The sequence below is a fragment of the Strongyloides ratti genome (assembly GCF_001040885.1).
Source record: "Strongyloides ratti genome assembly S_ratti_ED321, chromosome : X".
Taxonomy (NCBI): Eukaryota; Metazoa; Nematoda; class Chromadorea; order Rhabditida; family Strongyloididae; genus Strongyloides; species Strongyloides ratti.
The window spans coordinates 3476186-3491958 of NC_037309.1; the positions used below are offsets into that span (position 1 = coordinate 3476186).

At 18.6% G+C, this 15773-nt stretch overlaps 4 protein-coding genes across 4 annotated transcripts; 2 read left to right on the forward strand and 2 right to left on the reverse strand.

Moving 5' to 3' along the window:
* Window positions 1-4222: 4222 nt before the first annotated feature.
* On the forward strand, window positions 4223-5095 carry SRAE_X000073450 (Hypothetical protein; the record flags this gene model as incomplete). The annotated part of the gene is made up of 2 exons (XM_024645114.1): window positions 4223-5034; window positions 5077-5095. 2 exons carry the CDS (start codon window positions 4223-4225, stop codon window positions 5093-5095), a joined length of 831 nt encoding a protein of 276 aa, XP_024510605.1.
* Window positions 5096-5514: 419 nt separating this feature from the next.
* Window positions 5515-7136, reverse strand: SRAE_X000073500 (FI21816p1; the record flags this gene model as incomplete). Its single annotated transcript, XM_024645115.1, has 5 exons — window positions 5515-5604; window positions 5648-5931; window positions 5990-6305; window positions 6366-6844; window positions 6902-7136. The coding sequence occupies 5 exons, from the start codon at window positions 7134-7136 to the stop codon at window positions 5515-5517; spliced, it is 1404 nt and encodes a 467-aa protein (XP_024510606.1).
* A 1838-nt stretch (window positions 7137-8974) lies between these two features.
* Window positions 8975-12148, forward strand: SRAE_X000073600 (Peptidase S28 family-containing protein; the record flags this gene model as incomplete). Its single annotated transcript, XM_024645116.1, has 1 exon — window positions 8975-12148. One exon carries the CDS (start codon window positions 8975-8977, stop codon window positions 12146-12148), a length of 3174 nt encoding a protein of 1057 aa, XP_024510607.1.
* A 521-nt stretch (window positions 12149-12669) lies between these two features.
* On the reverse strand, window positions 12670-14105 carry SRAE_X000073700 (G protein-coupled receptor, rhodopsin-like family and GPCR, rhodopsin-like, 7TM domain and 7TM GPCR, serpentine receptor class w (Srw) family-containing protein; the record flags this gene model as incomplete). The annotated part of the gene is made up of 3 exons (XM_024645117.1): window positions 12670-13038; window positions 13081-13884; window positions 13929-14105. The coding sequence occupies 3 exons, from the start codon at window positions 14103-14105 to the stop codon at window positions 12670-12672; spliced, it is 1350 nt and encodes a 449-aa protein (XP_024510608.1).
* Window positions 14106-15773: the final 1668 nt, after the last annotated feature.

The window sequence follows — 15773 nt, forward strand, 5'->3', positions numbered from 1 at the left end:
TTTATTTTTTCAGAATAATAAAAATACAATATCAATAAATTTCTTTTAATTTCTAAATTAAAACGATCATATAACATTCGAAAATTATAATAATAATTATATAATAAAATTTAAAGTATTTTTTCTTTTTATTCAACATTTTTTTTTCCTTATTATTTACATTTTTCTTTAACTTTGTTAAAAGCCTTATAGAATTTTTTTTTACGGAAGCAAAAATTTGTATTGTAAAAATGTTTATAAGGATCTATTAAAACTGTTTAATATTATATCATGATATTCAAAAGAACACAATTTGTAATAAATGTTCGAAAATCAAAATTTTTTTTAAATGTTGTTGACATAAGAAAAAAAAAATTTTTTTTATTTAATTGTAATACATAAAAACATATATGTAAATTAAATAATAACAATTGTAAAATCTTTTTAATATATTTTTTAATCCTTTTAAAGGTAAGTAATAAATAGAAAATTATGTAACAATCATGTTTAAATTTATATGTTATTCTGATTTATTTATATATTGAAAATTTAAAAAAAAAAAAATATTAAAAGAGGTAGTATATTATAACTATATTTTTAAGCTGATTTTTATTTTATTTTTTTTGTAATTATTAAATAAAATTTGATTGTAAAAATATTTTTTTAATAAAAATAACATTAATCAATGTAAATAACTTTAACACATAGAAAAATTGTTATAAAATAAACTAAATAAACAATTTTTATAAAATCTTCTTATATTTTATAAAAAAAAATTTCAAAACTACAAAATTTATCTTAACACTTTTAATAAATATATTAAAAATTATTAGTATTAAAACAAGTATTTTTATTTTATAACTTGTTTGTTCTGAGAAACTGAATAGCATCAAAGATACTTTTAAATTTAACAAAATAATCGTACAAATTCTCACTAATATTTAAACAATAAAAAAAAACTTATTACTTTAAAAAGTATGTGATTATTATACCAAAACATTGATAACATATATATATTTATAGGAAAAAATGAGTATGGTAAAATTAAGTTTTTTATATAATCAATTAAACTTAAATATCCATTTTTATCATTAAATTAATATTTTTAATAATATTCATAAAATAAATGGAAGAAAATTAAAATAATATAAAATTTATATATTTCTTTTTAATAGTGATAAGGAATTGGATTTAAAAATTAAATAATTAACCTTATCGAAATTTGATAATAAATTGTATATAGATAATTGTGTCTAATTTTTTAACATAAAATAAATAAAAGGTTTATATAACTTTTTTTATTAAATATTAAAAAGTTAATCTTTTATAACATAAAGTATTTTCTTTATCATAATAAAAAAAAATTTTTATCATAAAAAAAATATTTGTGCTGTTAACAATATCCAAAAATTGTTTGATATGAATGGTATTTCAATTATATTGACTGATATAATTATGGTTAACATAAATGATATGTATTAATTGTAAAAAATGTTTATACATAAAATATAGATTTTTTATTTTTTGTATATAAATATTATTTTACCTTTTTAAAAGTGATAAAATGATAAAGCTTAATGATTGAAATTTTTTATGAAATATTATATTGTAAGTGATTTATTTTGTTTGATTTTACATAATAAAAATTTTATTTTTATTTTTAAAATATAAAAATTTCAGTCACACTACTAACATGCCTCATTAATTAAAAAAATTTTTTTTGTATTATTTTTAATTTATAATGTATTATTTGGTATTATATACTTAATCACTTTTTAATTTTTCGAAGATTAAAACAAATATGTTGTTTTGGAAATTTTTTAAAATATTAATAAAATAAAAATCAAAAAGAAATTATTTTAAAAATTATAGATAATCTACTTTATTTTTATCAGATTAAATTAACAAAATCATACAATCTTTTATTAGTACATGAATAAACAAAATTAATATAATAAGTACAAAGTAAGAAAAAGCAAGTACAACTTTATTTCCGCTTTTCAAGAATCTCGTTGTCAATTAAACGCTAATTAGTGATGTCTTGACAGATTTGTTATCAATTATAATTACTGCTTTGTCTTTTTAATAAAATTTTTATTATTGCTATAAAATATTTTATATAATAAAAATTGTATATAAATTAGATAGTCATTTTTGTTAATTGATAAATGTAAAAGAATTTATAGTCTGTTATTTTATTATTTTTTCAAAAAAAAATTGTAAATATATATAATAAATTATATAAAATGACATTATTGGTAATTTATTATAAATAAACTAGACTTTTGTTTTATATTTGTATATGGATACATAATTTCATTTATACATTCTTTTTGAATAAAATAAAATTTTTACTATATATTACACTATCATAAATTAGCTTCTGTTCAAAAAGATTATTTTAAAAAATTATTATCAATACTTTTGTAATTACATAAGCAATAAATTTTGTAATTAAAAATTTACCTGATAATAATAAAAGAAAAAATAAATTACAATAATAATTTAAATAATAAAATTTTATATTAATCATAAATAAGTTTTACAAGAAAGTACAACTTTTAAAATAATATTTTTAAAATAAGTTCACATTGTCAACATGATAATGATATTTCAATTTGCTTTCACACAAAAAAAATGAATAAATAATGATATTTTCTTTTAAAAAGTAAAAAAAAATATATCTACTTTCTTTAAAAGCTATTAAAATTCAAATTTTTAATTATCTAATGATAATAATGTTTTTATAAATACAAAATTAATTTAACATTTGAAATAACTTAAATTTTATTTAATAATGTATGCAATAATAAAAAAAATACTTTTAACTACTTAATAAATTTTAAACAAAAGAAAACTTTAATTTTAATAATTTTAGAAATTTAGTAAAAATTAATTAATATTTTTTTTATACCAATGTTGCGATATAATATTATAAATACCTTTTTACTAAAATTTGATTTAATTTAAATATAAGTATACTTGTTAATAGTAAATGTTTACATAAGATAAATTTAAACTTTAGCTATAAAAAAAATTATTATTTATTTATAATATTTTGTTATTACTTAAAAAATCGACATATTCGAATTCTTTATTAAAAGTTTAAATGTTTTATGAAATATGTAATTATTAAATTTTTATATTTTATAAACTATGTATAATTAGTTTAGTTTTATGCTAAAAATGATATTAATAAATGATAAGTTTTTTTTTTTAAATTATCTTTTTTTTGCATTTATAAAAGTACTATTTTAAATCAAAAATATTCATAAGTTAAAATTTTTTTAACTACAATAATAGTATATTGTATATATTTAAAATATATATATATAGCCACTAAAATCTATCATTTAATAAGATTTATTTATTTAATTTATACAAACTTATTCTATACAAAGTTTTGTTTATAATGAATAAAAAAAAATTAAAATAAATGTTAAATTTTTATTTAAATAAATTATAAATAATGATTTATTGGTTTCAAAATTTTTCTATGTATATATTTAAATACTCCAGTTCATATAACATTTTAATATTTATTAATTTTTATTTTTTTAAATTGACATAATTTAGAAAAATATTTTCAATAAAAAAAAACATTGCATATCTGATTTCAAGTGTTAATATTTTTAAATATTATTAATTATAAATTTATAAAATTACACACTTTATAAATTTACCTAATATAGCATTTTAATCATAATTATGTTGCATTGCATTCATTTTAATTTGTTAGTAAAAAAATTTAAGTTATTATTTTTCTTCAGAAATTACCATAGTAATTTATAAAGTACTATTTGAAATATAATTTCACAATATTTTATTTTCTGAAAAAAAAAATGGAATAAAAAAACAACGTATAAAGTTTAATGTTATTCAAATTTTGTTTTGTTTTGTTTTTTAAAATAGAACCATGTACTTTGATAGCTGAATTATGTAATTTTTTATGAAAAAAAGAAAAAATAGTATCTTATTATTATTATTTTTTTTTGACAATTCAAGTGTTTCTTTTTGAAAAATTTAAAAAACTATAAAATAAACATTTATTGATAAATGTATTGTAACTTTTAAGATTTATCTATTTTGTTACTTTTTTTTAAGAAATACATATTTTATTTTATTATTTTACATATTAATACATAGTTTTTTATTTTAAAATTATAATTTTTAGAAATTATTTTTTTTATTATCAATGCGCGAAAAAATATCAATTGATATAAAACAACTAGAGTTTATTTATATGATTACAATAATTATTATTTTGTTAAGTAATAATGAAGCAAATTATATAACATTGAATATCAACATTCCAGGGATTTGTAAACAATGCAAAAATTATAAATTAATGAAACATTTTAAAGATAATGAAATCAAATATAAATACCATGAAGAAAATAATCATTTCAATCCATTTGAATCATATAATCGTTATTATATTGATCTTTCATTATTTAATTTTTATAATTACATCAATAATCAAAATGAATTTAGAAATTTTAGAAATTCATTGTCATTTATTCTTTATTTTAATAAACCAATAATAGATAGTGATTATGGTATAATGGCATCAAAATGTATTAACTATCAAATTAATAAAAATCTTTATAAAATATTGCTAGAAGAATGTGAGATTTTACAAAATAACAAAATAAATAATGAATCGTGTTATGATGATGATAATAATTCTGAAAATTACCCATCATCTTTAGATACATTAGAAACATTTATTGATGATGGGGACATAGGCGATATCAATGAAATTTTAATTAACAATAATGCAAACAACTATAATTCTGAAGAATATGAATACTTAATAAATCAAGTATATAAAATATCAAAAAGTAAATCTGAAAATATTAGTAGATGTATTCAAATGATATTGATATTTCTTTATCAAAAAACTGAAAGATATATTTTAAATGTTAACAATAATTTTGCATATACCAAATGTAGACAAAATTTGACAAATAAAATAAAAGAATTAATTAAACAAACTTTTAATTCCGATGTTATTCAAAATTTTGTTTTTTCAATTATTATAATGCTTACTTTGTATTTTATAATTTTTATTTTGTACGTGTTAATTTCAAATAGCATTTATAGATGGATTTAAAAATTGATAAATTATTTATAATCACGTGTACATATTTTTACGAAATGTTTTTTTATATTATTTTTTTATTAAAATTCATTTATTTTTAGAAAAAAAGTTTGGTGTCGTAAAAAATATAACTGATAATAATATACAAAGTTACAAGAAAGTTTTATTTTATAATTATAAATTGTTTGATTGTACTTTTCTTATATTTTTAAATTGACAATAATTGTTTTTTAAATAGATATAATAAAAATAATGTTGTAATAATAAAAATTTTAATTTTTTTGTATTTTGTGGTTTAAAAAAATTATTATTTGTTATCAAAAGATTTTAAAATTATTGGATATTTTTTATACAATTGTTTTTATTTAATGTATGTTATAAACTTTGCACATAATTTGTACTAATTTTAGCTTCTTATTTATAATTTTTAATCATTTTTTAATAGATTCTTGATGTATTTTGGTTATAGGAATAATTGAGGGTAAATCGCTTAAAGAAGAATTTGTTTTATTTCTAAATTTCTAAAAAAAAGTTTTTATTATTAATTAATATAAATTAACATACTTCATTAATAGAATATATTCTCATTCTTCCTAAATCTTTTTCGTTAATTTTTTCATTATATTTTACATATACTGGTCTATAAAGTATATAATCATACTCTGATTCTTGGTCATCTTCTAAATTTCCTTCAAAATATGATAACTTTGGTATATCATTTTCATCACCATTTAAAGTTAATATTGTTGATTCTCTATTTAATAATTTTTGTTCATCATTTATATCATCTCCTAATTTAAATTCAGGTGATATATATTTTCCTCCTTCAACAAATGGTATACAAAATTCTAAAAAAAAATAAATTATTTTATAAATATTAAAAAAATAATATAATAAAATTTATACCATATGATATTGTTCCTTGCATTGATGGAGGATATCTATAAGGAATTGTTCCAATTACAATAGGAAAATCTAAAAATAAATCTTCTTTTTGATTTTCATCTTCTAAACAAACTTTAAGTGTATAATAAATTTGTATTAATCTACAATTTCCTATCATTGTAGGTGGAAGAACAGGAATTTTTATTGGATATTCTTTTGTTGAATCAAAATTATATCTAGAACTTTCAGAAATAGCATTAGATCGATATTCCATTGCTAATGATTGAATAAGTTTTTGTTCAGAATAATTTCTTTTATCAATTCTTATTTCAACATTCTAAAAAAAAATATATATATTTATATAATTATAAAAAAAAAGTATATTTTAAAGATATACCTGATAAAGACGTATTTTTAAATATACTACAAAATGTTGCCAATTTTCAATATCTGCCCGCAACCATAAATTCTCTCCACCAACATAAGCACAACGTCTCAAATTCATTCTTAAACCTATTGAACCTCGTTGACAAAATCGAAGACATTTTAATCTGTGGTCTTGTGATATAATTGATGACATATACTTTTCTTCCATACAATCCAATTGTGGGCCAATGATTGTTATATATTTTATTCCTTGGGGAGATGTGTTTTTGGATATATTAATAATAACTTTAATATAATAACGAATTGTGCAATATTTTGTTTCTAATGAACATGGTAAATTTTCTTTTTTCAAATTAAAACTAAAGTCAAATATATGAGATCCTTTAGAAAGTATTGTTGTTGATTGCGATTCATATTTTGATTGATTATTTGTTGAATTTTTACGATCACTTTTTAATAATGATTCTTTACGTTCCACTATTTCAAATTCTAAAAAAAAATTAAATTATTTAAACATTGTTATAAAAAATATATATTCTAAAATACCTTTACCAAGTACAATTTTGCTATGATTTAATAAATACTGGTAGTCAGTTACAATTTTTCTATCATTTCCTCTTATTGTTTTTAAATAAGCAACTGCTTTTCCACGAAGTGCCACAAAAATATTTTGAATTTCAATGTCTTTGCAGTTATCTAATATAATACATCCAGATATTAATTCACCAGGGTAATAGATTGTTTTTTCAAGACGAATATCAAAGCTTCTAATATAATCCATGATAACTACAAAAAAAAAATATTTTAATTTAATTAATATTAGTTGACACAGTTATAAACAAATACATGCAATTAAAATAGAAAATATTTGAAAAAAAAAACAATCTTTACGCCAAATAATATCCTTTTTATTGGTATAAATTTTAGAAAGTGGCATAATTTTCAGGGAAACAAACTTTTCAATTACAAAATGTATATTTTCAACTACTATTTGGCATAATATATGCATAGATTAACATAAAAAATAGAATTTAAAGTAATCCCACTATATGTATATTAAAAATGATTATTTTTATACAATAGTGATGAAATATTTATCAAGATATGTTAAAAATTTATAAAATCCCAAGAGTCTTTTTAAAAGTACACAATAATTTAAATATATTTGACATTATCAAGAAGTTAAATTTTTTTTTAAACATTTATAGTATAGTAAAAAAAAATTAAGTATAAATAAATGTTGTGAGTAATTTATTTTAAAAAAAAAATAACATATTAAATTTTAATAAAAAAAAAATCTATAATAAACAATTGTTTTTAAAAATTTAAAAATACATAGAGTTATTGAAAAAGAAAAATATGTTTTAAAATAATTCTACCACATTTTCTTCTTTTATACATATCAAATAGAAATATATTAAAAAAAAAGCAATTTACTAATAGTAAATTGTAATAGAACATTAAAATAAATTTTAAAATCATTTAACCGAGGTAAAAAAGAAGTTTAAAAGAGTTATTTTAAAATAGGAAATTACACTATTAAAAATATTCTATATATGATTAAATATTAAGTAGTTATATTATAATGATAAAAAAATTTTTTTTAATAAAAATAAAAGTTTATAGATATTTTTAATATTCATTTATAACAATAAAATATTAAAATAATCATTATATTTAAAGATTAGTACAATTAATAATATTTTTAAAATAAGATAATATTGTAAAAGAATAATAAACTATTTCATCATTTGTTATAAATTCTTGCAATATGTCATTTTTTTAAAATATATCTTTATATTTTTATTATTAGTAAATCTTGTGTGATGATTATTAATGTGTATATTTTTAATTAGAGTAATTAAATAATTTTTAAGCATTTATAAACAATATATTGAATATATCTTTTTTTAAAAATATTTAATATAATACGTTTAGTGATACACAATATGTGGTATACATATATGTATGAAATATATGTAAGAAAACAAAGTTAAAATTTTTTTTAAGTTTGCTGGTTGTTAATATAAATTTTTTAATTTATTAAAAAAAATAAATGTTTTTTATAATAAATGTTACTAAATTATATAATATAAAAATCTTTAACAAAATTCATTGTATTTTAAAAATATATGATATCATATAAAATCAAATTATTATCTAATTAATATTTCAAATTAGTACAAACAATCTTAAAAGAAATTATTTTTATTTTAAAGTATAATCAGTGATATTAGTATAGATTATTAGAAATTCTATTATCAGTTTGTAAGTACATTTTTTTTACAATGCAATCTATGTTCCATTTATTAAATAATTGTTTTAAAATATTTTATTTGCCATATACTTTAAAAATTGATAATACAATGATACAGCCTTATCAAATAACATTATACTACATAAATCCCTTTATTTTATTCTTTAAAATTTTTAATAAATACATAATGACAATTAAGAAATGATAAGAAATAATTTTAAACAACTTTATCAGTAAAAGAAAAAACTATATATTATGTTATAATCAAGAGTATTACCATTTATAGTTAATTTTTAATATATTCTATATTTTCAAGTCACTTTGATACAATAACTGGAATAATACTTTTTTTTTTTTTAAAAATGAATATATTTTTTTGTTTTCTTTTAATTTTAATACTTTTAATAAAAATTGATTGGGTTAATTGTAAATTACCTAAAAAAGTACCAGCATCACTTAGATTTCTTAATGGTAGACCATATGAAGGATTCAGAGGACATCGTTTAAAGATACCAGAAAAAATTAAAAAAGTTTTAGATAGTCAATATAATGAAAATGATATGGAATTATATTATAAACAAAAATTAGACCATTTTTCAGATGATTCAAGACAATGGAATCAAAGATATTTCTACAATGGAAATTTTTATAAAAATAATGGTCCACAATTTCTTAATTTAGGTGGTGAAGGACCTATATCATTATTTGATGTTTTTTATGAAGATACACCGTTTGTTTCATGGGGATCACAACTTGGAGCAATGTTATTTTCATTAGAACATAGATTTTATGGTAAATCTAGACCATTTAGTTCACAAACTGTACCAGCATTGACATATCTTACCTCAAAACAAGCTCTTGCTGATGCTGCAGATTTTATTCGTGCAATGAATAATAAATTTAATATAAAAAATCCAAAATGGGTTATTTTTGGTGGTTCATATTCAGGTGCTTTAGCTTTATGGTTCCGTCAACAATATCCTGATTTATGTGTTGGTTCTGTTGGTAGTTCTGCACCAGTTCAACCTGTTGTTGATTTTTATAAATATCTTGATGTTTGCCAAAATTCACTTTATAATAATGGTAGTTATACATGTGGTGAAGAAATTAAAAAAGGTATAAAAAAATTAGTTGAATATTCATATGATGATAATAAAAGACCATATTTATCACTTCTTTTTCAATTACAACCACCACTTGAAACAACATCATTAGATTATAAAACTTTACAAACTTTATATTCTACTATTGTTGGTAATTTTATGAATGCTGTTCAATATAGTCGTGTTAATGCTGGTCCATTTATAAGTGGATCATCAATTCCTGATTTATGTAATATAATGGAAGATATGTCTAAAGATCCATTAGATAAATTAGCAATTGTTAATAAATATGTTTTTGAAAATATGAATCAACAACCCTATACAGGATTAGATTATAGTTATACTGAAGAAGTTAATTTCTTAAAAGATGTTAATTTTTATGATAATGATCTTTCTGCTTCAGCTTCAAGATCATGGATTTGGCAAACATGTAACGAATTTGGATATTATCAAGCTGGTTCTGCTGGTAATCATTCAATATGGGGTACATCAATACCAAATAATATAAATATTGATCTTTGTACAGATGTTTTTGGATCAGAATATAATATTAATTATATTAAAAATGCTGTATCAAATACTTTTTCATTTTATGGTGGAGCTACAGGATACAATGTAACAAATGTTGTTATGCCAAATGGTGATGTTGATCCATGGCATTCATTAGGTGTATATAATCAAACTAATCAAATGACACCATATCTTATTCATAATACTGCTCATTGTGCTGATATGGAACCACCATCACCAAATGATGCACCAGGTTTAACATATGTAAGAAAATTAATTTTCCAAAATATTAAAAATTGGATTGGTGTAGCATCAACTTCAATAAATTCAAATAATAATATAGAACAAAATAATAACATTATAAATAATGAAAAAATATCATCTGATAATTTAGAAATAAGTAAAGTTATTGAATTACCTATTCAATTTAAAAATGAATTTATGAAAAGTTATAATAAAGAAGATATAATGAAAAAAAATATTGGTATGGTACATGGAATAAAAAATCCAAAACCTACTAAAGATGATGTTATAACATCTGCTTCAGATATTACTATTGGATATATTGAACAAAAATTGGATCATTTTAATTCAACAGATCTTCGTACAATTCAACAAAAATATTTTGTTAATAGAAAATTTAATCAAAATAAAAGTATTGCATTTGTTATGATTGGTGGTGAAGGTAAAGCTGGTGATAAATGGGTAACACTTGAAAGTTTACCTATGATTGAGTTAGCAAAATTTATTGGTGCTGATATTTATCAATTGGAACATAGATATTATGGAGATTCACATGCACCAAATGATGATTTAAGTACAGATAACTATCAATATCTTACATCTAAACAAGCTCTTGCTGATCTTGCTGTTTTTATAAAAACTATGAATAATCAATATAATTATGTTAATCCACAATGGATAACATTTGGTGGTTCATATTCTGGTGCACTTTCTGCATGGTTCCGTGAACTTTATCCAGATTTAACTGTTGGTGCAATGGCTTCATCTGGACCTGTTCTAGCAAAAACAGACTTTTTTGAATATCTTCAAGTTGTAGAAAAATCAATTTCAACATATTCACAAAGTTGTGCTAATAATATAGCAGCTGGATTTAATAAAATGCAAAATATGATTATGACACAAACAGGAAGAGATTCATTAAATAAATTATTTACATTTACATATCCATGGAATAATGGTTCAACTGTAGAAGATTATGATGTACAGTCATTCTTTTCAAATGTTTATGGAAGTTTTCAAGGAGCTGTTCAATATAGTTTAGATAATACTGGTGAATATTCAAATGGATATGGAATTAAAGATGTTTGTCAAATAATGAATAATCAAACAAATGAACCATTAATAAATATTGTTAATGTTGTTAATTATATGAATACACTATATTCTAATTCTCCTACACCACAACCAATGAGTAATACATATAAAGAAACAGTTGATTTTTATAAAAGTGCTAACTATCATAATGGTGGTTCTGATGCTAAATCATGGTTATGGCAAACATGTAATGAATTTGGTTATTTTCAATCAAGTGATTTAGGATATAATATTTTTGAATCATCATGTAATGTTAATATATTTATTAATATTTGTATTGATGTATTTGGTCCACAATTTACCCGTGAAACAATTGATCAAAATATTATTCGTACAAATAATTTTTATGGTGGAAATACAAATTATTATGGTTCTAATGTTGTAATGGCTTATGGTTCAGTAGATCCATGGCATGCACTTGGTTCATATACCTATGATAAAAGTCGTAATTTAATATCATATCTTATTGATGGTACTGCTCATTGTGCTGATTTATATCCACCAAGAGATTCAGATGTTCCTGATTTAAAATTTAAAAGAGAATTAATAAGAGCTAATTTAATATCATTCCTTAAATTACAATAATTTTTTTTTCTGATAAACAAAAAAAAAATAAATAGACATATTCTTTTATAATATTAATAAAAATATATTTAATATTATCTATTATTAAAAGTTAATTATAATATTGTTATTAAAATATATATATATATTAAATAATATTATATATATATGAAAAAAAAGTAAATATTACATTAATAATGTAATAATATTTTATTTTAAAATTATTTTATTCTTTCATTAAATATTTAAAAATAACAAATATGTAAGCTTATTTATATAATTTGATAATAAAATACCATTAACGTGTAACGGTTTGACCATTTTATTATTAGAAGAAAATTTTATATTATCATGAGATTTGTTATATAAATGTATTTAATTTTGCGATTCACTCCTTTTATTTTATTAATAAAAATGAGTCTTTTAAAGAGATTAATGTTCATTAGCTTAAATTTTTAAAGATACTTCAAAATTTCAATAAATAGTTAATTTAACTTAACTAATTATATGAAAATATTTTAACATATACTAATTCTGTTTAGTCAAAAATAAAAATTTGCTTTATTTTTATTATTAGAAAGAGATGTCTTATGACCAATCCCAGCACGTGTAACGGAAGTAGAAGTTGATATATTACGACCAGCTATATTAACATTACGTGATTGTGTTTCAACAATTCTATAGTTATATGAATTGTTAATATTGCTAAATTTTTTTGAATAATTGCGACATAATAATCCTTCTAACATAGTTATTGTTCGTCGACGAAAATGAACAGATGCCGTACAAAATAAAACAAAATTTAAAACTTTTCCAAAAATAACAAGAAGATTTAATATTGATGTCATAACAGATAATTTTTTGCTTCTTATACCAAAAAATGATATTATTGTTGGAATTATTGATGGTGTCTATAAATAATAATAATTAATATTATTATATTAATTTATTACCTGAGTTAATGTAAAACATATTAATATTGATATAACAGTTGTTGTAACTTTTTTTTCTTGTCTTAAAAATGTTCCAAAATCACTTATTCTTCTTAATTCTGTTGTATTGGAAGAACTTGATGTTCTAGATAAAATTGGACGTTTTTTAACAATTAAAATTAATAAAATATTTAAAATATTAACTGTAACAACAGGAATAATTACTTGATAAAAAATTGAAGCATGTTTAGCAAATTTTATAAATGTTGATAATATTTTTGAATTATTTTTTGTTTCAACAATTTGATAATATGTATAACTATTATTACATTCTGGTGGACCATTATGTGATTCATATTCATATAATAATATCCAATGATAACATAATAAAAGACAAATTATTACCATTATAATAATACCAACAATTGTTTTTTTTGCTCTAAATGTTTGTCTTGTATGCATAGGACTTCGTATTCCAATAAATCTTTCCATTGATACGCCTAAAACAAACCAACAACTTGCCATTGAAAATGCATTTTTAAACCAAAGACGATATACGTATGTTTTAAAATAAAATACTCTAAAAATTAAATTTGATCTTATTGGTGCATATGTTGATAACCATTCAGGTATATGAAGAACAATTACAGATAAATCAGAAAATGCCATAGCTGATAAAAGTAAATTTGCTTGATTTCTCATTCCTTTACTTAATAATACAAGTAAATTTAAACAATTTCCAAGTAAACCAAATAAAATTAAAAGTGGATAAATATATGATGATATTAAATAGTCAATATAATTAGCAGAAAATGAAAAATTGCACTATAAAGAAAATTATTATATTGATAATAATTAAAAAAACTTACATTTTTTAATGGTTTGACATTTTTTTGAATATATATACTATCATTAATATTAATTGTTTTATTATTTTTATCTATATTTTCTTTTAATGTTTCAACAAAAACATTATAAAATAATTGAATAATAAAAAAATATAACAATATTAAGATAGGATTTGTTATGAATAATTTTAAATTCATATCTATAAAATATTTTAAAAATGTATCAATAGATACTAATATTAATATAAGTATATCGAAAAAAAAAAATAATGATTTATCATAGATAAATGAAAAAAGAATATTATTTTTTTTTATGTTTTAAATCATACATGTAAAATTTTATGATAATATTCTCCGAGGATTTTTGTACTATTTAATAAGAAAATCTATGAACATATTGTGTAAATAGTGGAATAATAAAACAATAGCTTTTTACTATATAATCTTTATAATAAATTAAATAATTATATTTTCTTAAGCAATTTTATTATCTTTAAAAAATATTTTATAAATATTAATAAAGTTTAAATACATAAAAATATACTATATCATCAAATTTTTTAAATAAAAGAAAATTTGTATGAATATTATTTATAATAATATTTTAATGAAAAAAGAACCTTTATAAAGTATCTTCTAAATATTTAGAATTTGGCCAATTATAATGTAAAAGAATTTTAAGTTTAAAAATTATTGCTGATAAAAATTTAAAAGAAAAAAAAAACCATATATAAATAATATTATATTAATATTGAATTATATATTATATTTTAAACAATAAACTCATCCAGATCCATAGATAAAAATTTTGTGACAAAATAATATTTAAAAATTGCCTTTTATATTAAGCTCAAAAAATAAGATAATGATAACAATTCAGAAAGCTTGAATCTTTAATAACTAATATGAAACTAAGTAAATTAAAAAAATTAAAATATTCAAGTATATTTGATATGGTAAAGAATTTGTTATTATGAAAACATAGTCTAATTGTAAAAGTATCTTTTAAAAAAGACTTTTCAATATGTGAGAAATCTTCCCACTTCTAGTATGATAGTTTTAGAATATTCAAACTCTCACATATTCTAAAATATTCTTTTACTTATATTCAATTTTTGAAGATTGTGTAAAATTTATCAGTTAAAAATACTTTTCTATTCCTATCAAATGATATTGAAATAATACTTAAAAAAGGTTTTGTTTATGTAATTGATATATTTTATACATTACTATCTAATGAGTTTTTAAATATTCTATTTAAATTTTTTACTTTGAATATATAATTATATTACAATACAGTATTACCTTTATTATTAAGCATTTTTAGAAGTAATAAAATAATGATAATTTTTATTAATAAAAAAATAATAATCTTAATATATTTTTTTGATAATATTTTTTATATAATAATAAAAAAAATAATAAATTATTGATAAATTTATAATTATCAAAATTAATATATAATGAAAAAATATAATATAATATGTTTTATTTTTATTATTATACAATCTTTGCACTTTATCAAAAATTAAATTTTTATTTTAATCAACAAAAATTCTTAAGAACACGCTATGTATGTATTTAGACAGTATTTACTTTAATTTATAATTTTAATATTGAATATTACAGTATTTAGACATATAGAAAATTATAATATAAACAATAGGAAATCTTTTGAACTTATCATAAATTTTTCTTCTTTTTTTCTCTATCTTATCTTTTCTCTTCCTTTTCTTCTATTACTATCTTTATTTTCTTTTTTCACTTATCTCTATAATTTTATAAATAAGAAACATTTGTATTTTTTTAATATGAATTATTTAATTATTATCTAAGTTAAAATATATATATATAGCTTTTTAAAAT